This window comes from Littorina saxatilis, linkage group LG17 (assembly GCF_037325665.1).
Source record: "Littorina saxatilis isolate snail1 linkage group LG17, US_GU_Lsax_2.0, whole genome shotgun sequence".
Taxonomy (NCBI): domain Eukaryota; kingdom Metazoa; phylum Mollusca; class Gastropoda; order Littorinimorpha; family Littorinidae; genus Littorina; species Littorina saxatilis.
In genome coordinates this window covers 13,669,683-13,693,517 of record NC_090261.1, presented here as the reverse complement: position 1 = coordinate 13,693,517, position 23,835 = coordinate 13,669,683, and the positions used below count along the sequence as shown (strand labels likewise).

General features: G+C 39.9%; 1 protein-coding gene across 1 annotated transcript in view; it reads right to left on the bottom strand.

Moving 5' to 3' along the window:
* LOC138952688 (voltage-gated delayed rectifier potassium channel KCNH1-like) overlaps positions 1 to 21,851 on the bottom strand; it is a 48,532-nt gene extending 26,681 nt beyond the window's left edge. Inside the window, exon 1 of the mRNA XM_070324386.1 lies at positions 21,449 to 21,851. Coding sequence (XP_070180487.1) covers positions 21,449 to 21,527 — 79 coding nt within the window. The 5' untranslated portion in view covers positions 21,528 to 21,851. The remainder of the gene's footprint in view (positions 1 to 21,448) is intronic.
* Positions 21,852 to 23,835: the final 1,984 nt, after the last annotated feature.

Genomic DNA, 23,835 nt, shown 5'->3' with positions numbered 1-23,835 from the left:
TTGAATGATTGTTTGAACTGTATGTACCTTTAATTTTCAGCTTCCGTCCCTTGCAGGTTGTTTTTAACCATCATTTGGACGAATCTTCGTTTGCGAGCCGCTAATTTCCACTCGGCGTCAAACTCATGCATCCGCACCGAATATGCATACCAGCGCTCATTGGTCTAAAAAATTTGTAAATATTGTGCAGGAACCACGGGAAAATAATCTTTGAATATCCTGTTATTAACCAATGAGCGCTGGTATGCATATGCATGAGTTTAACAAATTTCAACCATATAATACATGTAAATATTCTTTTTCTTCAAAAAAATCAAAAATTGGTACTAAAAACTCTGATTCTAAAAACAGAATTTAATGGCAAACTTGGAGCTCAGATGACACCAGATTGCACCATCTGGGTTCTTTGGAGAGAAAAAAATTCCGGACCCCCCTAGTAAGGCTAGGCGCTTCGCGCCGTCGACTTGACGCTTCGCGTCTTCAGTTAAAAATTTTCAGCCTTTTTTACAATTTTCAATTCCCATGCCTGGCCTATACAATTTTGCCAGGAAAGACCCTTTTGTCAATCGTGGGATCTTTAACGTGCACACCCCAATGTAGTGTACACGAAGGGACCTCGGTTTTTCGTCTCATCCGAAAGACTAGCACTTGAACCCACCACCTAAGTTAGGAAAGGAGGGAGAACATTGCTAACGCCCTGACCCAGGGTCGAACTCGCAACCTCTCGCTTCCGAGCGCAAGTGCGTTACCACTCGGCTGTCTTTTAATGAAAAGTAACTTTTTAAGCGGGGGGTGGGGGAAGGGGTGGGGGAAGACAATACCACTTTACACATACAGACGAGCACACACACAGACAAACAGCTTGGTGGCTTAAAAATTAATTAATGACTTTAGTCATTAAAAATCTGAAAATTGTAATTAAAATGGTTTTTTTATAAAACGATCCAAATTTACGTTTATCTTATTCTTCATCATTTTCTGATTCCTTCTTCTTCTTCTTCGTCGTTTGTGGGCTGAAACTCCCACGTACACTCGTGTTTTTTGCACGAGTGGAATTTTACGTGTATGACGGTTTTTTACCCCGCCATTTAGGCAGCCATACGCCGTTTTCGGAGGAAGCATGCTGGGTATTTTCGTGTTTCTATAACCCACCGAACTCTGACATGGATTACAGGATCTTTTTCGTGCGCACTTGGTCTTGTGCTTGCGTGTACACACGGGGGTGTTCGGACACCGAGGAGAGTCTGCACACAAAGTTGACTCTGAGAAATAAATCTCTCGCCGAACGTGGGGACGAACTCACGCTGACAGCGGCCAACTGGATACAAATCCAGCGCGCTACCGACTGAGCCACGTCCCCGGCCCTTCTGATTCCAAAAACATATAAATATGTTATATTTGGATTAAAAACAAGCTCTGAAAATTAAAAATATAAAAATTATGATCAAAATTAAATTTCCGAAATCGATTTAAAAACAATTTCATCTTATTCCTTGTGGGTTCCTGATTCCAAAAACATACAGATATGATATGTTTGGATTAAAAACACGCTCAGAAAGTTCAAACGAAGAGAGGTACAGAAAAGCTAGCGTGCTATGCAGCACAGCGAAACCACTACAGGCTCGTCAGTGAAAAAATGCAGTGCGTTCAGTTTCATTCTGTGAGTTCCACCGCTTGACTAAATGTAGTAATTTTGCCTTACGCGACTTGTTCTTCGGGAGGATTGATGATTCACATTCTTCCTACCGATGTATTTTTTTTCAGGTAGCATCTCGCACGACCAACAAATATTTTGCCTGGAATAACACAAATACGACGTAAGCCCTCCATATTTCATTGTTGACGTACCTATTTAGATATTCGTTAAAATACGGGATGAAAAACTAGTTCTGATGAACTAGGTCTTAGTGAAAAAGTGCTATATTTAATTTTAGCGAGATATAAGATCAACCTCAAGGCCTAGCCTATTTCTGAAATATATGTGGCAGTAAAATGTAGGACAAAGCTCGGCGTAGCTCGAGGGGCGAGTATAAAAAAATACAAGGCATCTGGTTTTTTTTTTATCACTGGTAAAAAGTATAATAGGTATGCAAATAAATACTACAGGATTCTGCAATAAGAAGTGTAAAAGTTACTTCGTGGAAGCAAACTGTTGCACCTTATCATACAGATATTGATGTTTTGTAGAATGTGATCTGTAAGGTATAATTGCAGAAATAGCTGTTTTGCAAATGTTTTCTTTTTAACCTTTCTTTCTTTCTTTATTTGGTGTTTAACGTCGTTTTCAACCACGCTTTTTAACCTGAATTTTATACTTTTTTCTGATGATGTTTATTTTTTCAAATTGCTAAAATTTGTGCGATTCCTGGTTTTGCGAGCGTTAAAACAGCTGAACCTCCAATGAGGCAAACATGTATATAGTGACACTACATTCCTAGAATACTGTTACAGGGATGTTGTTAAGATGTATTTTTTTCAGCAATTTTTCCGAAATTACCACAAAAGGTTTCGGCATTTTTTGGAAATAAGGCAGTTGTTGTCGGCAGATTTGCCAAAATGATGGCAAAGTGTTTGAAGATTTCAAATACGTTTCGGCTTTTTGCCGGGGGAAAAAATCACGCCATTGGACATCCCTGCTTGCAACCGTGATAAAGTGATAAGGAAATTACGGTCGCGCTGAAGATAAAATAGCGTGCGGCAATTTGCACCCACTTAGCAGCTATCCTCACATCTGCTTGTGTACGGATTTGGTACAACGCTGTTGACTCTAGCGCTGGTAAGGCCCGGCCCGGCGCTCACCTATGTAACTTCAGCAGGACAGACGACGCACTGCAGATTATCCCAGCCCGCTACACGTTGCGTGAAAGGAAAACAGGCCAAGTACTCGTCATAATCCCTATTGCAGCATCAATAATATGCAGTGCGTCGTCTGTGCCGTTGAAACTGCGCAGGTATATTCTGCCCTTAATACACACAACGTGCCGCACGTGCGGATGTACTTCAAACCAGCTTATATATTATGTACAAAACTGAGGCTTTTCGTGCGTAATAATACCTATTGCTATAACTAGCTACAGAGGATTATCGTTTGACGTCGGCAGTCAGCGAAATGCCGAAAATTAGTTCAAATCGCCGAAAATGTTGCCGTCCTTTTGGCAGAAAAGGTCACTTCGAAATATTGTAACGGTGGGGGGTTAGATTATGCCAAGGACTGCTAAAAGCAAAAGGACATTTTTACGGTCATTTTGGCAAATTTGCACTGGAACATAAATCCCAGCAGCATATCTCTGTGTACCTCATGTCTGAAGCAGTTGAATCTCAACGGCGTTTATCAGTTTAATCATTGAAATAAATTTGGAGCAAACACACTGTTCAATAACGAGGCCGGATAGATTGGACAAAATCAGATAGCACAAACCCATTGCAAATTGCAATTGACAGAGTTCAGGTAACAGTGTGTGTTTCGCAGAATCGATAGCTAAGGACACACACAAACCCCCATTAAAAAGCACTGAGTGTGCAAACACGGGCTTCATTAGTGATATCAGCGCGCGCCAGGTCACTAGGTGCAGTTGATGAAAATACCTGATCGGCTTCACTCGGATGCAGCAGAGAAAACAACTTTAAGTTTTTTGTTACCATCAAGCACAAATACAGATTTGGATTTACACTTTTTGCTCAGTTTTGCGCCTCTAAAACTAAAATTATGACCTCTCCGCCGATCTCGCCCTAAACAGAGTTTCGCCGCCTTAGCGCGCAGCATTCAAAATTTAGTGAAAAAAAGCATAGGCAGCCATACGCGGCTTTCGGAGGAGGAGTGTCCTTTGTTAAACATATACCCAGACACCGCTCCCCCCCCCCCCCCCCCCCCCGCTCCCCTTTTCACTCTGCGAGAACGTGAATAGGCTAAGGCCCCCCAAAAAATAGTCTGTTTACGGTAACCCGACCGACCCTATTTTTTTCGCGCGACCCTAGACTTTTTTTTGGCATTTGGGAAGAAAAAAAAAAGTTGGTTTTTTTGCAAAATAACGTAAAAATATGGTTTTTTGGAGGAAAAAAAAAATCCCGACCTACCGACCCTATTTTTTTGGCCTATGTTACCGTAAACAGACCAATTTTTTTTTTGCCTAAATGACGTTCAGCAAACTTGACCTCAGAACGTTGGGGAAAAAAGCCGTCTTTTGTTACTCGCACAAATAAAACAATGGATTTGCAGTTCTGCTAAGCAACACACATTTAAATTTAAATGATTTAAGTCCTAGCCACTGATCTTGCCCTGAACAGGTTTTATTTTTAAAGTTGTGTTACTTTGCCGAAGAAGAAAAAACATTAAAAAAAAATGTGACAGTATTCTTAATTAATATAACTATCGTATCACTATATACAGGTTCGACTCACTAGAGCTGCAGCTTTTTCACACTACTCCTTAATTCATTGTTAGGTATTACATGGCAAGTCCGACATGACCGGTACCCCCCCCCCCCCCCCTGAAATCGCACAGCCACCCCCCCCCCCGACCCCTCCATCATCTAAAAACAAATGCATATAACAAGAATCAACAAGTCGCGTAAGGCGAAAATACAATATTTAGTCAAGTAGCTGTCGAACTCACAGAACGCAATGCCATTTTTCAGCAAGACCGTATACTCGTAGCATCGTCAGTCCACCGCTCATGGCAAAGGCAGTGAAATTGACAAGAAGAGCGGGGTAGTAGTTGCGCTAAGAAGGATAGCACGCTTTTCTGTACCTCTCTTTGTTATATTTAGTCAAGTTTTGACTAAATATTTTAACATCGAGGGGGAATCGAAACGAGGGTATGGTGTATGTGCGTCTGTCTGTGTGTGTGTGTGTGTAGAGCGATTCAGACTAAACTACTGGACCGATCTTTATGAAATTTGACATGAGAGTTCCTGGGTATGAAATCCCCGAACGTTTTTTTTCATTTTTTTGATAAATGTCTTTGATGACGTCATATCCGGCTTTTCGTGAAAGTTGAGGCGGCACTGTCACGCCCTCATTTTTCAACCAAATTGGTTGAAATTTTGGTCAAGTAATCTTCGACGAAGCCCGGGGTTCGGTATTGCATTTCAGCTTGGTGGCTTAAAAATTAATTAATGACTTTGGTCATTAAAAATCTGAAAATTGTAAAAAAAAATAAAAATTTATAAAACGATCCAAATTTACGTTTATCTTATTTTCCATCATTTGCTGATTCCAAAAACATATAAATATGTTATATTCGGATTAAAAACAAGCTCTGAAAATTAAATATATAAAAATTATTATCAAAATTAAATTGTCCAAATCAATTTAAAAACACTTTCATCTTATTCCTTGTCGGTTCCTGATTCCAAAAACATATAGATATGATATGTTTGGATTAAAAACACGCTCACAAAGTTAAAACAAAGAGAGGTACAGAAAAGCGTGCTATCCTTCTTAGCGCAACTACTACCCCGCTCTTCTTGTCAATTTCACTGCCTTTGCCATGAGCGGTGGACTGACGATGCTACGAGTATACGGTCTTGCTGAAAAATGGCAGCTACTTGACTTAATATTGTATTTTCGCCTTACGCGACTTGTTTTAACTTTCTGAGCGTGTTTTTAATCCAAACATATCATATCTATATGTTTTTGGAATCAGGAACCGACAAGGAATAAGATGAAAGTGTTTTTAAATTGATTTGGACAATTTAATTTTGATAATAATTTTTATATATTTAATTTTCAGAGCTTGTTTTTAATCCGAATATAACATATTTATATGTTTTTGGAATCAGCAAATGATGGAGAATAAGATAAACGTAAATTTGGATCGTTTTATAAATTTTTATTTTTTTTTACAATTTTCAGATTTTTAATGACCAAAGTCATTAATTAATTTTTAAGCCACCAAGCTGAAATGCAATACCGAAGTCCGGGCTTCGTCGAAGATTACTTGACCAAAATTTCAACCAATTTGGTTGAAAAATGAGGGCGTGACAGTGCCGCCTCAACTTTCACGAAAAGCCGGATATGACGTCATCAAAGACATTTATCAAAAAAATGAAAAAAACGTTCGGGGATTTCATACCCAGGAACTCTCATGTCAAATTTCATAAAGATCGGTCCAGTAGTTTAGTCTGAATCGCTCTACACACACACACACACACAGACACACACACAGACACACGCACATACACCACGACCCTCGTTTCGATTCCCCCTCGATGTTAAAATATTTAGTCAAAACTTGACTAAATATAAAAAACAAGACAGGTAGGTAGTTGGCACGTTTGTTATTGACAAAACGATACGTTACATTTACATTTACAAATATATCGACCCAACGGTCTTTCAAGTGCACAGACTTTACAAACAGTATTGATTTGTCAATAACAAACGTTCCAACAACCTACCTTTCTTGTTTTTTTATACTGAATTTTTTAACGTTGGCAGTCTCTTTGTTTTGGGATTTGCATATGACAAGGTTTCGATTCGTGATGAGGCCCTCTTGGGACCAATGAAAAATACTACAGATTACATTATCAATAAATGATTCCTTCAAAAATCAAGTTGAAGCATGCTTTCAAGGCGTACGATGTTGTTGTTGAACGAAACATGACCGTGCAGAGATGACAGAACGAACTTTTGCATGTTTAATCTAATTGAAAAGCAGATTAAATTGTAATCGTATTCCCGATGCAGATTGCCTATCAGCATAACATGCACGTGGAGTGCGTAGCTCGTGGTGAACAATACCTCTTTCATTGATTTTTTCCTGCATAGAAGAAACGCATTTGCGATTTTGACAGTCTTTTCGATTACAGGGCTCGCATTTGTCAATAACGAACTCAAAATAGCACAGCAAACACAGGAGGCCACCGTGACAAACAAGAAACTGAGAATGTGTGTTGGAATGCATGCGTCAAATTTAAGCAGGTATGTTTGCTTAGTTTGTGGTGTGTCGCACCCTCTTTACAGTGTCGCAGGACTTTGCGTCATAGAGTATGAACTTAGGTATCTAGGGTGTAGGAACTGCACTTCTTTTCTTTTTTTTGCGACGTACCCAAGCCGGTTTTGCAAAGAGACTATTTAGTGACAAATTTCATGTGTGTTTTAAATGTGAAGCTATCAAAACCTAACGGGTGTTGCGGTCGTTTATTTCCGTGTTTTATTGGAAGAACAAAACCAAGTTTCATTCTTTGAATCTTTAATATAAAAACAGATAGACTGCTGACGTTCCAGAATCAAGAATTCAAAAACAAGAAAGGTTAGTTATTGGCACGTTTGATTTTTGACCCAAGAGTTGTCTTTATTGTAATTTGTCTTGTTTTGTCCAAAAATAAAACGTTCCTATAAGTGACTTTTCTTGGTATTTGACTTTGAGATTTTTGAATCATTTTTGAGAACAACCTCATCATCTTTTGCCCCTAGACAATCTACAGTGTTGATGCCCGCATCTACGGTAGGTACACTTAGCTGGCTTAGCGACACAATGGTCACAACAGAGCGGGAAATAACGAGCAAAAAACAAGAACGCAAAGGCCTGCTTCTGGCACTACTAGGAATCTGATCCCAGATAGCTAAAGTGCCGTTCACATGGCAGACTTTCTGCCAACTTTTTTCTAACTTCCGAGCGGTTTTAGTCGGCGCCAAGTCAAATCAAAATCGCTGCCAATGTGAACAACGCAAACGCTCAAACAAGTTTAAAGCGGCGATTCTCGGCAAACTTGAAGGCCAGTTCAACTATCGGAGCTACTTCCTAATGCGAGAAGAGCAGTTTGGTTATAGCTAACCATTCGGTAAGCCCATTAAAAAAAAATCTGCGCAAAATCTGCACCAAGTCACGGCCGATTCGAGCATCCCTCAACTGAGTTTTGTAGTCGCTGCTAAATCTGGCCTAAATCGAACCTAAATCGTTGGGACCGTTTAAATGTCAAACTTTTCGCCCGACTTGGCTTCAACAACTCGGGAGCGATTTCAAACCAACAAAAGTTTGTGAAAAGTTGGTTGAAAGTCTGCCATGTGAACGGCACTTAACACACCGTCTCCGGAATATGTTCAGTTGACAAAGGAATGATAGCTTTATTATGTACAGGCATTAGACAGTTCAACTCTGCTACATCTGGCCTTGGAAACATAGTACACCTACGTACACAGGCATACTAACAAGCTAAGCTGTATCCAGTTAGCACTAATTTGATATAACTCAGTCGGGTTTTATGGCTTGTGAAATAGCTGCTTTCCCTTCTTTTTACTTGCTTTTCCGTAGTAGCACTGAGGCAAGCTACACGTGGCATTTTAGGCTTGCCTCAGAGTTTCTGTGGAAACAAGGAAAAGCAACTCTTTCTTGGCCCATAAAAATTTGACAGTGTTATTTCTGAACATCTTCTATTCCAGGTCTGAACAGCCGTACGGTTCCTGAGCAAGGTTGCATTTTAAATTGACCAATGAACTAAAACTACGGAAACTACCAGGTAGGCAAAAGTAATATTTTCCCCGTGAATCAGGAGGCAGGTTGGAACATTGACATCCTCTTACGTTTGCAGGAGCAGAAAGAACTAACAAACCAAACTGTCACTAATCGCGTCAAGATCGAGCTATAAAGTTCCGTTTCGGGGTTGTAATTATGTGATAACACACCAGGATCACATTAAAATACGTGTTTGAGCACTCTGTCGTTCACATTTGAAATGGTTGTCTTTGCGGTGGTGTTTCTAGACTGGCATTTCTCCACTCTTCCCGCCGCTGTACTCTCTGGTTTGAACTGTGCACGACGAAGGGGGATACAAATACAATTCAATAACATAAGATACAACACAGCACAGCACAACACAATACAATACAACACAATACAATACAGTACAATACAAGGCAGGGCAGGGCCAGGCAAGGCAATTAAGGCAGAACAATACAATTTAAGACAATATAATCCAAGACAATATAATCCAAGACGATACAATCCAATGCAATGCAATGCAATGCAATACAATACAATACAATACAATACAATACAATACAATACAATACAATGCAATACCATACAATGCAATACCATACCATACAATACAATACAATGCAACATTATTGTCTGTTATGTCACAGGCAACAATTTTTGACCTGAAGCAGTCCCAAAACATAGCCAGCATGATTGTACCGTATTAGCGGGAAACAACCGAATCAGACATATCTAGCGCACCAAAACTAATATGCTGTCTCACGCGCACCGATTTCAGTCTTGGCCAACACGAGATCAGCTGACAAGGTTATACTGAACTGCAGCCTCACGTCCAGACAGTGTCCGATGATATTATTACCTTGGAAGGCGCTACACTTTCCTGCACGATTCTCAGTTGTCGCGACGCCGTAAAACAATGGCACATGATTATTTGAAAAATGCCACTCCTGCAGATTTGCTTGTCCACGTAGATTTGCAAGTGATAACAAGGTTAATGTCCGATTTGACCCTTTACTGTCCTTTTGTCAGCTTCTGTTTCACGGAATCTTTAATTGAATTTGTGTGAACGCACGGTCAGAAAGTGGGGGGAGGGGGGGAGGGGGTCGAGAGTGTGTAAAGACAGGCATAACAATCCTGATGCAACCAGATTCCACCAGGTATATTTTGCAATAGTAACCTCCAGGTAAATAAAAAAAACACAACTTGGCAAACAAATCAAGCTGGATTTTTTTTCTTCAAGATACGTACTTGTATAACAACTGTGGTCGTTTTCACCATGTTGCATGGTCAGGTACTTTACACTTCAACATTGACTCATAAGAAGTGAAAGCGCATCCTTAATTATCTCGTGTAAACACTTTCAGTTGTGATGCTCATTCCCCAAAGTATCCAAAAATACATGGAAATGGAATGGAAAGGACAGCCTAGTAAGCTCTCTGCTAACAAGTTAAGCGCCGTTCACATGGCAGACTTTCAACCAACATTAGATGGTTTGAAGTCGTTCAGGAGTCGGAGACTAAGTCGGCGAAAAGTCTTCTAGGTGAACTGAACCGACGACGTAATTCCGATTTTGTTCAGATTTAGCAGGGACTTGAAAACTCAGTCGGCTGAGCGCTGCTCGACTCCTCAGCGATTTACAAGCGACTTGCGGCAGACTTTTATCATCGCGCTTCCCGGTTTGGTTAGGTTTAGCCGGAAAATAACGAATGCGACCGGACAAGCCTGAATGTGCAAGCCAGCTGAGAATCGTTAATCAAGACTGGTCTAGAAGGGTTAGCGCAGTTCACATGGGCAGCATCTCTCTGACAAAAATAGTTTGAACGTTGGTGGAAAGCTGGTTGTAAGTCAGCTATGTGAACAGCACTTTAGGCGCACGGCAAAACTAGAGAGACGATATCTCATCAAATTTGCAAGCGTTTTGCCCGACAATTTAGACTTGCACGTTTTGGCACACATAATCGAATCAGGGCGCATACATTATTCACACTCGCCCAAAGAAGCAGTCGGGCCGTGGACTTGTGGTTTGTGTTTAAACTAGATGGAGTTTCATGGCAACGTATCCACTATTATTTTACGCAAAAGTAGAGTTTATTGCAATATTTCAAAACACTAATTCATGTACAAATGTGTTTGCAAACAACCATATTTTCTTTCAATTGCCCCCCTACCCCTCCCTCTCACCAACCGCTGTTTTTTTTTTTATGTAACTTCATCTACTGATTTTCTCGCGTAGTTTGATGATAATTATGTGTATGGTGTATATCTGTGAAATCTGTCGGCATGACCTGGTTGGGTAATATGACCGTGAGACAGCTAACTGTGACGTTATTAATTATGCAAAGTTTTCTCTCCGGAACATCACGAAGGCACTCTCTTGGTTCGCACGAGCACAGCACGCTAGAGCTATTTCCTCTGTCAATGACGCGGGTATTTTTGGACTTGTTTCCAGACAGTGTGCCTTTTCTTTCTCTTTAAAACAATTGTGCCTTCGCCTTTGCTTCATAATTTTTTAAACAGTTTTACTCCAGTTAAGATCACTTCTCGAGCGTGTCTCTTTCTTTTTAACCACCGGCCATGATCGATTGGTATGGTTGGCTGTGCTCGCCAAAATATTTAAAATATCGGGTTATTTTATTTTATTTATTTTTATTTTTTCAGCCTTCCCGTTTGTGGCAAAGGACGTTTGTCTTTTGCTAAACGTTCGTTGTCCCTCTGTCTCTCTGTCCCTCTGTCTCTTCGTGCTTTCAGAACTAAACTAAAGAGAGAGAGAGAGAGAGAGAGAGAGAGAGAGAGAGAGAGAGAGAGAGAGAGAGAGAGAGAGAGAGAGAGAGAGAGAGAGAGAGAGAGAGAGAGAGAGAGAACGAAACTTATGACGTTTGGATGTGACGTTTTACATGACGAATTTTTTCTTTTCTTTTTTTAATCAAGAATGTTACGTCATTGTTTGCTTACAATACATTCATTTCACTGAAGAAGGGCGTGGCCCGAAAGTCTTTGGAACTTGGTGTTTACTGTGTGTTTTTTCTAATTATATTTAGTCAAGTTTTGACTAAATATTTTAACATCGATGGGGAATCGAAACGAGGGTCGTGGTGTATGTGCGTGTGTGTGTGTGTGTGTGTGTGTGTGTGTCTGTGTGTCTGTGTGTGTGTGTGTGTGTAGAGCGATTCAGACTAAACTACTGGACCGATCTTTATGAAATTTGACATGAGAGTTCCTGGGTATGAAATCCCCATACGTTTTTTTCATTTTTTTGATAAATGTCTTTGATGACGTCATATCCGGCTTTTCGTGAAAGTTGAGGCGGCACTGTCACGCCCTCATTTTTCAACCAAATTGGTTGAAATTTTGGGCAAGTAATCTTCGACGAAGCCCGGACTTCGGTATTGCATTTCAGCTTGGTGGCTTAAAAATTAATTAATGACTTTGGTCATTAAAAATCTGAAAATTGTAAAAAAAAATAAAAATTTATAAAACGATCCAAATTTACGTTTATCTTATTCTCCATCATTTGCTGATTCCAAAAACATATAAATATGTTATATTCGGATTAAAAACAAGCTCTGAAAATTAAATATATAAAAATTATTATCAAAATGTTTTTTTCGAAATCAATTTAAAAACACTTTCATCTTATTCCTTGTCGGTTCCTGATTCCAAAAACATATAGATATGATATGTTTGGATTAAAAACACGCTCAGAAAGTTAAAACGAAGAGAGGTACAGAAAAGCGTGCTATCCTTCTCAGCGCAAGTACTACCCCGCTCTTCTTGTCAATGTCACTGCCTTTGCCGTGCGCGGTGGACTGACGATGCTACGGTCTTGCTGCGTTGCATTGCGTTCAGTTTCATTCTGTGAGTTCGACAGCTACTTGACTAAATATTGTATTTTCGCCTTACGCGACTTGTTCAGAACTATGTGAGAATTCGCACTTGAACCAGGCACACTGCTCCGCTGTTATTTATGAGAAGTCTTTTTAAGATTTCAAGTTCAAATATTCATGGAAGGTTCCGCTACACATGTGTTGATGGTAGCCTACATGTACAATGAATAAAGTCGTGAACTTCTCACACTTGAACAGTTAAATTGAGGTCTGTACGAAGAACTGACAGACTATGACTACACACATCAGCGGTTGCACTCAGTGGTGTGAACAACTGATGTATAAATGTCATTGTTGCACTGAAGGTGGTTGTGTTCCTTGACGAAGAATGAGAGATTATTTTTCCCCCCATTATTTCCTTCAATAATGTTATTCAATCCTCTGTGTTTTGTAAACCGATGTGACCAAACCTGTGAGAAGCATAGCTCCTTGGTAAGCCCTGATCACTCAGTAACAGCAACCACCAAACAAAACGTTTGCAATTGCAATAACTGTATTTTGAAACAGGAACAAACAAGTTCTGTCACGTATTTCAAATCGGCGGGACTGACCGATTCACGATCTATTTCTGGTACAGTCCAACCTGTCTTTAGCGACCATCCAAGGTACCGACAAAGATCGTTATAGACAGGTGATCGTTACGGAAAGGTGGATGATATTGGGGGGGGGGGGGTGGGGATCGGCGGGGAACTTTGGGGATGGTCGTTGTGGACAAGAGGCCGTTATCAAGGGGTGGTCACCATGACAGGTTCGGCTGCAGTTTCAGATTGTAACCAGTACGATACCGGAGTGTGAAAACGATTGTATCACTAATGCATTAGTGGGAGTGCTTTTAGAAACTCTGAATAGGGTCAAGGCTTTCTGTCCTTTCCAGAGGTGAACACTATGCGGAGCCACGTGTTTCTGGGTCTCATTATTCATCATTACGATACTTACAGGGAGCAAATCCTGGCAGAGCATATCGACATGGTAAAGCATAGATCTGTAGCAATCTCTGGGTAAAGGATATGTACACAACGAGGTTCGTCTCAAACGCCGTGAGGGCGTACACATGTCTCTCTCATCCTCGGCGATACGGCATGGACCGATGATTATCAGAATGATGTCTCTCTCACAAGGAGGTTTAACATTTTTGTGCATAATAAAGTGTATTCAGTCAATGTTAAAAAAAAATCTTATAGTGAACAAGAAAAGCAACAACAAAATATGTTTTAAATGTTTGCCAATGGAGGCTTCTTCGGGACAATATTAAGGAAAACAAGTCGCGTAAGGCGAAAATACAATATTTAGTCAAGTAGCTGTCGAACTCACAGAATGAAACTGAACGCAGCAAGACCGTATACTCGTAGCATCGTCACTCCACCGCCCGTGGCAAAGGCAGTGCCCGTGGAATTGACAAGAAGAGCGGGGTATTCGTTGCGCTAAGAAGGATAGCACGCTTTTCTGTACCTCTCTTCGTTTTAACTTTCTGAGCGTGTTTTTAATCCAAACATATCATATCTATATATTTTTGGAATCAGGAACCGACAAGGAATACGATGAAAGTGTTTTTAAATTGATTTCGAAAAAAAAAAATTGATAATAATTTTTATATATTTAATTTTCAGAGCTTGTTTTTAATCCAAATATAACATATTGATATGTTTTTGGAATCAGCAAATGATGGAGAATAAGATAAACGTAAATTTGGATCGTTTTATAAATTTTTAATTTTTTTTACAATTTTCAGATTTTTAATGACCAAAGTCATTAATTAATTTTTAAGCCACCAAGCTGAAATGCAATACCGAACCCCGGGCTTCGTCGAAGAGTACTTGACCAAAATTTCAACCAATTTGGTTGAAAAATGAGGGCGTGACAGTGCCGCCTCAACTTTCACGAAAAGCCGGATATGACGTCATCAAAGACATTTATCAAAAAAATGAAAAAAACGTTCGGGGATTTCATACCCAGGAACTCTCATGTCAAATTTCATAAAGATCGGTCCAGTAGTTTAGTCTGAATCGCTCTACACACACACACACACAGACACACACACAGACACACACACGCACACACGCACATACACCACGACCCTCGTTTCGATTCCCCCTCGATGTTAAAATATTTAGTCAAAACTTGACTAAATATAAAGAAAGAACAAAACTTGACTAAATATAAAAAGTAAAAGCAAATAGCTTTGACTAGAGTTATTCCCCTCTACCATTTGGTTTTATTTGTCCCTCTCTTTTTCAGTTTTGGTTCACTGCTATTTAAAAAAAAAGTAAGTTGGTTTCCATAGTTTACTTTCTTTCCTCTCTTTTCCTCTCCTTCCCGAAATGTTGTCCTGAAGAAGCCTCCGTGGGCGAAAATGTGACACCTGATTTGTGCTGTCGTTGTGTCTTTTAACAAAAAAATTCTTTTTAATTGTTTGTCTCCCAAGTGGTCAGGTTTTTTTTTCTTTTTCTTCTCTGTTTTGATTTTTAAAAAAGTTGTTGTCATCTAAAGCTCGGGGTCTTTCCCAGACATCTAAAATTAGCTCTCTCCTTCAAAGAAGCAGCATAGTCCTTGGTTTGGCCGGTGTATGAACTTACATCACACCTTCCCAACCTTGCTCTGCTGGGAATCGAACTAATAAGCGAAAGCTCGGACAAATCGATGCAAACACGGTTATGAGCTGACAAGGGCCGGACCAAGTTCGTTTGAGGGGGGGGGGGGGGGGGGGGTTCCAAGTGAAGGCAGGGGCCGCTGAGGCCCCGTTGGGGTGCAGGGGCAATCAAAATTACACATTTACAACAGTAACAAAATACTTCAGATATTCATTTACCATAGTGGTTCAGTGGAATAATCCCAAAGACATATATGCCTAGTAAATAAGTCTGACATTTTTTTTTACATTTAGTCAAGTTATGACTAAATGTTTTAACATAGAGGGGGGAATCGAGACGAGGGTCGTGGTGTATGTGTATATGTGTGTGTGTGTGTGTGTGTGTGTGTGTGTGTGTGTGTGTGTGTGTGTGTGTGTGTGTGTGTGCGCGTGTGTGTGTAGAGCGATTCAGACTAAATTACTGAACCGATCTTTATGAAATTTGACATGAGAGTTCCTGGGTATGATATACCCAGATTATTTTTCATTTTTTTTATAAATGTCTTTTATGACGTCATATCCGGCTTTTTGTAAAAGTTGAGGCGGCACTGTCACACCTTCATTTTTCAATCAAATTGATAGAAATTTTGGCCAAGCAATCTTCGACAAAGGCCGAACTTCGGAATTGCATTTGAGCGTGTAGGATTAAAAATTAATTAGTGACTTTGGTCATTAAAAATCTGAAATTGTAATTAAAATTCTTTTTTTATAAAACGATCCAAAATTACTTTTATTTTATTCTTCATCATGTTCTAATTCCAAAAACATATAAACATGCTATATTCGGATTAAAAACAAGCTCTGAAAATTAAAAATATAAAAATTATGATTAAAATTAAATTTCCGAAATCGTTTTAAAAACAATTTCATCTTATTCCTTGTCGGTTCCTGATTCCAAAAACATATTGATATGATATGTTTGGATTACAAGCACGCTCAGAAAGTTAAAACGAAGAGAGGTACAGTAAAGCGTGCTATGCAGCACAGCGCATCCGCTACCGCGCTAAACATGTGCAGGCTCGTCACTTTCACTGCCTTTTGCACTAGCGGCGGACTACGGTCATTGTGAAAAATGCAGTGCGTACAGTTTCATTCTGTGAGTACCACAGCTTGACTAAATGTAGTAATTTCGCCTTACGCGACTTGTTTTCTTTTCTCTGAGAGGTGCATCGGAACCCAGGAACCCCCCCCCCCCCCCCCCCCCCAGATCCGGCCCTGCTGACCCTTGTGTACGGGGTGTATGGCAGTTTCTCGGGGCGACAGAAGCGTTCATTGGTTTCCGTACATTACCCCAACTGCTTTAAAGGTACACACTCCTTGTAACGCAGCCCATCATGTCAGCCACCACAGATAAGTCCAGGCTTTTTACATGGGATCAGAGCATTCATCCACTTGCATATATACCAAAGTTGAACTGCCTGGCTACTTTCAGCGCAGAGTGGGACTTTTTTGTTGTTGAATTTAATTTTGTAACTGACACCAATGTTAATTAACATGATTGAATTAATTCAGAGAATTTTTTTTTTAAGTCGTCTCTGTTCAGAATGAAGACAGACTGCTAAGTTTTGGTATTTGTTGCTTTCATTCTGTGTGAAAGCTTTGACATATCTCTTTGATGGCCGGTGGACTTGATCGCTCGCATGGTCGGGAATTTGTGTTTAAAGTTACACTCTCAGAAATCAGAGTAATCTCCATTGGTCCAAATTCCGGTGACATCTTTCTTAACGACTACAGTGTCGTTTACGATAGCTGTGTTTTTGAGAATTAAAAAAAACAAGAATGGTCAGTTGCTTGTACGTTTTAATTTAAAAATTAAAACTTTACAGAAATTTACCATTTTCGTCTTTTTACATTTAGTCAAGTTTTGACTAAAGTGTTTTAACGTAGAGGGGGGAATCGAGACGAGGGCCGTGGTGTATGTGTGTGTGTGTGTGTGTGTGTAGAGCGATTCAGAGAAAACTACTGGACTAATGTTCATGAAACTTGACATGAGAGATCCTGAGTATGGTACCTCCAGACGTTTTTTAAATTTTTTTGATAAATGTCTTTGATGACGTCATATCCGGCTTTTCGTGAAAGTTGAGGCGGCACTGTCACGCTCTCATTTTTCAACCAAATTGGTTGAAATTTTGGTCAAATAATCTTCGACAAAGCCCGGACTTTGGTTTTGCATTTCGGCTTGAAGGCTTAAAATTTAATTAATGAGTTTGCTCATTAAAGTTGTCATTAAAATCGATTTTTCGCAAACAGATTTAAAATTGATTGCATCGTATTCTTCATCACATTTTGAATCTAAAAATATTACATATGTCATGTTTACTCTTAAAATGTGATCATAATTAACGAAAATAGATTAATTAGTCTTACGATTAAAATTTAAGAAAACGATCCAAAAATAATTTCATCTTATTCTTTATCATTTCCTGATTCCAAAAACATATAGATATGATAGGTTGTATTCAAAACAAGCTCAGAAAGTTAACAAGAATACAGAAAAGCGCGCTTTCCTTCTTAGCACAATACGCTACCGCGCTAATCTGGCGTGTCAATATCACTACGTTTTGCACGTGGAAGGTGAGCGATTTCCTTCACGCGGGGATTGACGAAGCGGCTGTACTGTCTTGGTGAAAAAATACAGTGCGTTCAGTTTCATTCTGTGAGTTCGACAGCTTCACAAAATGTAGTAATTTCGCCTTACGCGACTTGTTTATTCTTGATTTTAAAACGTCAGCAGTCTTCCTGTTTATGGATTTGTGTGTATTACTATGTCACGCCTTTCATTTGTTAGATCTTCAAAGATCTTTGTATATAGTCCACCAATTCGATATTTTGTCTCTAAGAGCACATTCATAAGTTTATTTTGTCGTGCTCCTTTACTAAAACATACATTTCATGGCTTTGTATACATTGTATTTGAATACACCACTGTTTAAACCAAAGATCTTTGTAATGTCCACCATTATGCAAATGTGTGTAATTTAGTATTGTTTTGGTCACGTAAAATAAGTATTTGTTTGAGTGCGTGTCCTGGTTGTATTCTCTCAGTTGTTTCATGTGATGAATTTTGAATAATTTTTTTTTTAAACCAAAGAAAGAACTCCGCAATTAGAGAGCTCGGTCAGTCTTTAAGACAAACGTCGGTTTCGAACCGTCAGTGCTTCCACTTTGAAAACTACGTCAATATTTTGAGTAATCAGAAACTGTTAGGTCGGAGGTTTTCATGACGACAGTTGCCTTATGTATGCACTATGGGCGTACGTACGCGGGAGTGGATAAAAAACGTTTACAATAGGACTTACCTAACTGGAAAATATGTAACGCAAGTCATTGTCGTGGTTTATTTAATGCTCAAGAGAAAGTAGACTTCGGGGACACACACGCACATAAGTGAACTGTTGGGATGAAAATATCCGAGCTGACAACAGTTTATCTCGCAGGTTATGTAAAAATAAATCTCCAAAATGTACGTAATGTATCAGTTGTTATTATGTTATTATGTTTTTCGTCATGGTACACACAATGATCTTGACATCCAAAAAAATCCAGGCCTTATAAATGCAGATATAAAAAAAAATGGGTTTAAAAATAACAACGCATGAAGCCTTAATCGCGCAGTGACAGACGTTCACATGTAATATGATACTTAAAGTCTGTTGCACGTGTTGTGGTATCAATTACTAAACGTTTCAAAGTTCTGTTCTTCGGTTCTATTAATGCTGGCATTACTAGCAAAGGTTTTGGTTCAGCTGAAACTTGATTTGTCAGTTTATGTTCTAGGGGGGGGGGGGGGGGGTGATAACAAAAATGTATTTATAATTTACATGGTGTGACTGGAACAAATTGTGAGTTCAGAGAAGTTGCTTGGATTTTTTTTATATGAAGCAAAGCTACGGAAATGGTCATAACTGTTTGGGCAATGTTCTCAATGACAATCTGGGTTTCGCTGATTCACGGTGTCGGCGCTAAAGGTGCGTCTTGTTGACGGAAATTAAACTAATGAACACCATCCTCTACTGATCAATTTATTAATCTGATTGATATGTCGGTCACGCATATGCGCATAGGATTTCTCGCTTGAGCGTATTCTTGCTGAGATCACACTGACCAATAATCATGCTATTGATGGATTAAAGGCGCCGCGTATCCATGCCAGTGAATGGCTTGCTACTTAATTGAAAATTAAAAAAATCACAAGGCTGATCTGATCAGTTTGAATTCCACGTGTTATCATTTGCTCAGTGATCAACAAAAATGCATCGACTAATATCAATCGTCTTCCCATGGTAACCACTCAAACTAACTGTGTAAAAACATAGCAACAGCTTCTATATTTTCACCCACACAAACACACCTACACACACAGACACAGACACACACACACACACACACACACACACACACACACACACACACACACACACACACACACACACACACACACACACTACACTCAGACGACTTGATGACATGACATGTGCAAACCAATAACCTGAAGAAGAAAAACAAGTCGCGTTAGGCGAAATAACATTTAGTCAAGCTGTCGACCTCACAGAATGAAACTGAACGCACTGCTTTTTTCACCAAGACCACATACTCGTAGTTTCGTCAGTCTACCGCTCGTGGCAAAGGCAATGAAATCGACAAGCCATGCAGAATAGTGCAGTAGTGGTCGCGCTGAGCAGGATAACACGCTTTTCTGTATGTCTATTCTTTTTAGCTTACTGAGTTTGTTTTTAATCCAAACATATCATATCTATATGTTTCTGGAATCAGGGACCGACAAGGAATAAGATGAAATTGTTTTTAAATCGATTTCGAAAAATTAATTTTATTCATAATTTTCATCTTTTTAATTTTCAGAGCTTGTTTGTAATCCAAATATAACATATATATATGTTTGTGGAATCAGAAAATGACGAAGAATAAGATGAAATTATTTTTGGATCGTTTAATAAAAAAATAATTTTAATTACAAGTTTCCGATTTTTGAGTCACTTGAGAAAAAGTGACTCTATGTAATCGGTCAGTGTTAGTCTGTCCGGCCGGCCGGCCGGCCGTCCGGCCGGCCGTCCGTAGACACCACCTTAACGTTGGACTTTTCTCGGAAACTATCAAAGCGATCGGGCTCATATTTTGTTTAGTCGTGACCTCCAATGACCTCTACACTTTAACGATGGTTTCGTTGACCTTTGACCTTTTTCAAGGTCACAGGTCAGCGTCAAAGGAAAAATTAGACATTTTATATCTTTGACAAAGTTCATCGGATGTGATTGAAACTTTGTAGGATTATTCTTTACATCAAAGTATTTACATCTGTAGCCTTTTACGAACGTTATCAGAAAAACAAGGGAGATAACTAGCCTTTTCTGTTCGGCAACACACAACTTAACGTTGGGCTTTTCTCGGAAACTATAAAAGTGACCGGGCTCAAATTTTATGTGAACGTGACTCATTGTGTTGTGAATAGCAATTTCTTCCTGTCCATCTGATGCCTCATATAATATTCAGAACTGCGAAAGTGACTCGATCGAGCGTTTGCTCTTCTTGTTAATGACCAAACTCATTTATTAGTTTTTAAGCCACCAAGCTGAAATGCAATACCAAACTCCGGCCTTCGTCGATGATTGCTTTGCCAAAATTTCAATCAATTTGATTGAAAAATGAGGGTGTGACAGTGCCGCCTCAACTTTTACAAAAGCCGGATATGACGTCATTTATCGAAAAAATGAAAAAAAGGTCCGGGGATATCATACCCAGGAACTCTCATGTCAAATTTCATAAAGATCGGTCCAGTAGTTTAGTCTGAATCGCTCTACACACACATACGCACAGACACAGACACAGACACACACACACACACACACACACACACACACACACACACACACACACACACACACACACACACATACACCACGACCCTCGTCTCGATTCCCCCTCTATGTTAAAACATTTAGTCAAAACTTGACTAAATGTACAAATGTACACAAACTGACGTCTTGAAACACGAACCCAGAAATGGACAGACAGTTGAACAATCAGCTAAATACGTTGTCTTTGTGTTTGTGCGTGTGCGTGCGTGCGTGCGTAAGTGTGTTTGTGTATGCGCGCGCATATATATATATATATGTGTGTGTGTGTGTGTATGTGTGTGTGTGTGTGTGTGTCTCTGTTTGTCTGTTTGTCTGTTTGTCTCTATCTGACTGTGTTTTTCTGTGACAGTGTTTTCATGCGTATATTTCTTTGTTGGTATTCGTGTCATGGTGCGTGTGCACGTGCTAGCGTATATCTATTCAAAACATTTTAAATTTAGACAGTTAACAGACTTATTACAACCAAACAGTTACAACAGAAAAACAATCACAAACATAAACAACAAACTGAAACCATTGAAGTGTTTGAGACTTTACACACACACAATGACAATCTATTCTACAAACACGACTCTCAGTGTCACCTGCATGTTCGGTGACACCAATTAGCATAATGACTACTTACGTTGGCCATTGGACCGCCGTATGATGTTTTCCACAAAGGTGTTTTGGGGGGCCACAAGGCCTCTTCTTCCCCCGGGCATGGCGACAGGTATTTATTCCATGCCACGGAGTTAAGGCAGACAAGAGTCAAGTGTGGTGCCAGACGTCCCCCACCTGGTCGCCTTTGGAAGTAAGAGAAACGTCATGTCCAATGTCATTCCAACATCCGCCTCTAACACTTTTCCCTCATTCCACTCACAAACACAACGAAAGGTGGGCTTTTATTTATTTTCACAAATTGTCCACACAAACACCGTCTCAACGAAAAAAAAGTCTCGAACATCCACTAAAGTCAATGTTTTCTATTTCTCTGTCTCTGTCTCTTCCCTTTACACCTGACAGGTAAAAACAATTTTTCGTTTATCATTCACAGCCCTAGCGCGGCACTGCGCATGCGCGTAACTGATTATGCGTGCGGAGTAAATGCATCAACACAGCAGGGACTCCAGTGCCAGAACTATGATGTAGTGGTCGCCTTGGCGACAGTTGACAGCGTCTGCGTGGTGGCCCAGTCCCCCGGCGGTGACACGCCGCAACAAGCGGACAGGTATTGATTCCAACCAGCCAACCGACAGCACTCGTCGTGAGAGAAAACTGCTGTTCACTGTCCGGTTTTTTTCAATCGGCCATGCAGCGGGACCTTCGAGTGGTCGAACTTGTTGCGCCATACTACTGGCCAGCTAACGATAGGCTACTTAAAAGAAGGACAGTACTCTATTGTTTTCCCTCTCCTTGTTTCAGTAGAATCGGCCCCCCCATCGATTTTCCTCTTTACTTCTCTTCAATTACTAACTGCACTTAGCACGGTGGTTGCGGCAGGCTGGTTATGCCGTTGTATAGCAGCCATACAGTATCCCTCCTCTCTTTGTCGGTGTAGCAGACTTGACGGGTCGATGGCGCTTGTATGACGGCTTACTAGTGCCAAAACCTGGGGTTACCCATTATCACGTGATAATTACTAATTAACGCTGTCAGTTACTGTTTTCACTCGTTAGTTACTCATTTTCACGGGATAATTAGTAATTTTCACGGGAAAATGACTAATGTTTAGTTTTGGCACTATAGCAATCCGTCAGGAAGTGAGCCAAAACTAAAAATTAGTAATTAACAGGTGAAAGTTAGTAATTTTCCCGGGAAAATGAATAATTAACACGTGAAAATGGTAATTATCAAGGGAAAATTACTAATTTTCCCTTGATAATTACAATTATGAGGTTTTGGCACTAGTAAGCCCTATGACGGCTTACTAGTGCCAAAACCAGGGGTTACCCATTATCACGTGATAATTACTAATTAACGCTGTCAGTTACTGTTTTCACCTGTTAGTTACTCATTTTCACGGGAAAATTACTAATTTTTAGTTTTGGCACTAGCAATCCGTCAGAAAGTGAGCCAAAACTAAAAATTAGTAATTAACAGGTGAAAGTTAGTAATTAAAATTTGTAATAAACACGTGAAAATGGTGATTAGTAATTTTCCCTTGATAATTACAATTATGAGGTTTTGGCACTAGTAAGCCGTCATACGCTTGTTCATTGCTGATCATACACTTCATCTCCGATGAGGACATCGTTATGGGCTTTTTACGTAATTGCCGCCGGAATAGCCTGCTAAGTCTCCGCTCTCTACACCGCTATTGTTTTCCTGGCGCTCTCTGTTTGAATGTGTCTTTGGTTTCCATGACGGAGGCGCGGTGGCAATTCTTCGTAACGGACTCGGCCCAACCTGCTGAATAATACAACGGAAGGAGTGGAAACAGCGTATCGGTTATAAGTCTGTGATTGCCTCACAACTGCAAAGCTTTCCAACATAACTGTGTCACTACCAAAATAACATGTTATATATCGCACTAGCCGGCGTTGGTTTTGCCCAGTTAGCTATTATGTATGTTTTCCCCCACATTGCTCATATCAATAACGTTTCATCGTCAAGAGTTTTCCAACATTTCCGCAATCATTTTTTTTGCAGCCAGTGAAGTAACCTACATGCACTCGCAATATTTTGATCCTTACCAACGTGACCTGCAATACTGCAAATACACCTGTCCATAAAAACACATTTCATCATCTCGTTGTTATGTTTCCAACGAAAGGCAGTTGAGTTTGAGGCGTAACATGATGTTCATTTTCCATTATGGGTTCAGTTATCATGGTGTCGGATAACGCTTGCAAAGTCACCTCCAATGACGTCCTAACTTCGCAATAAGTAGGGCCTACACATAATTATAGCCGTCACGTGGGGTTTTGGTGTTGTCCAGAAATATCCGGTTTGTTGGCGGTTTTTATTTAAACCGCCAAAAAACCGGATATTTCTGCTCAACGCCAAAAATACATGTTCGGTACCGAACAT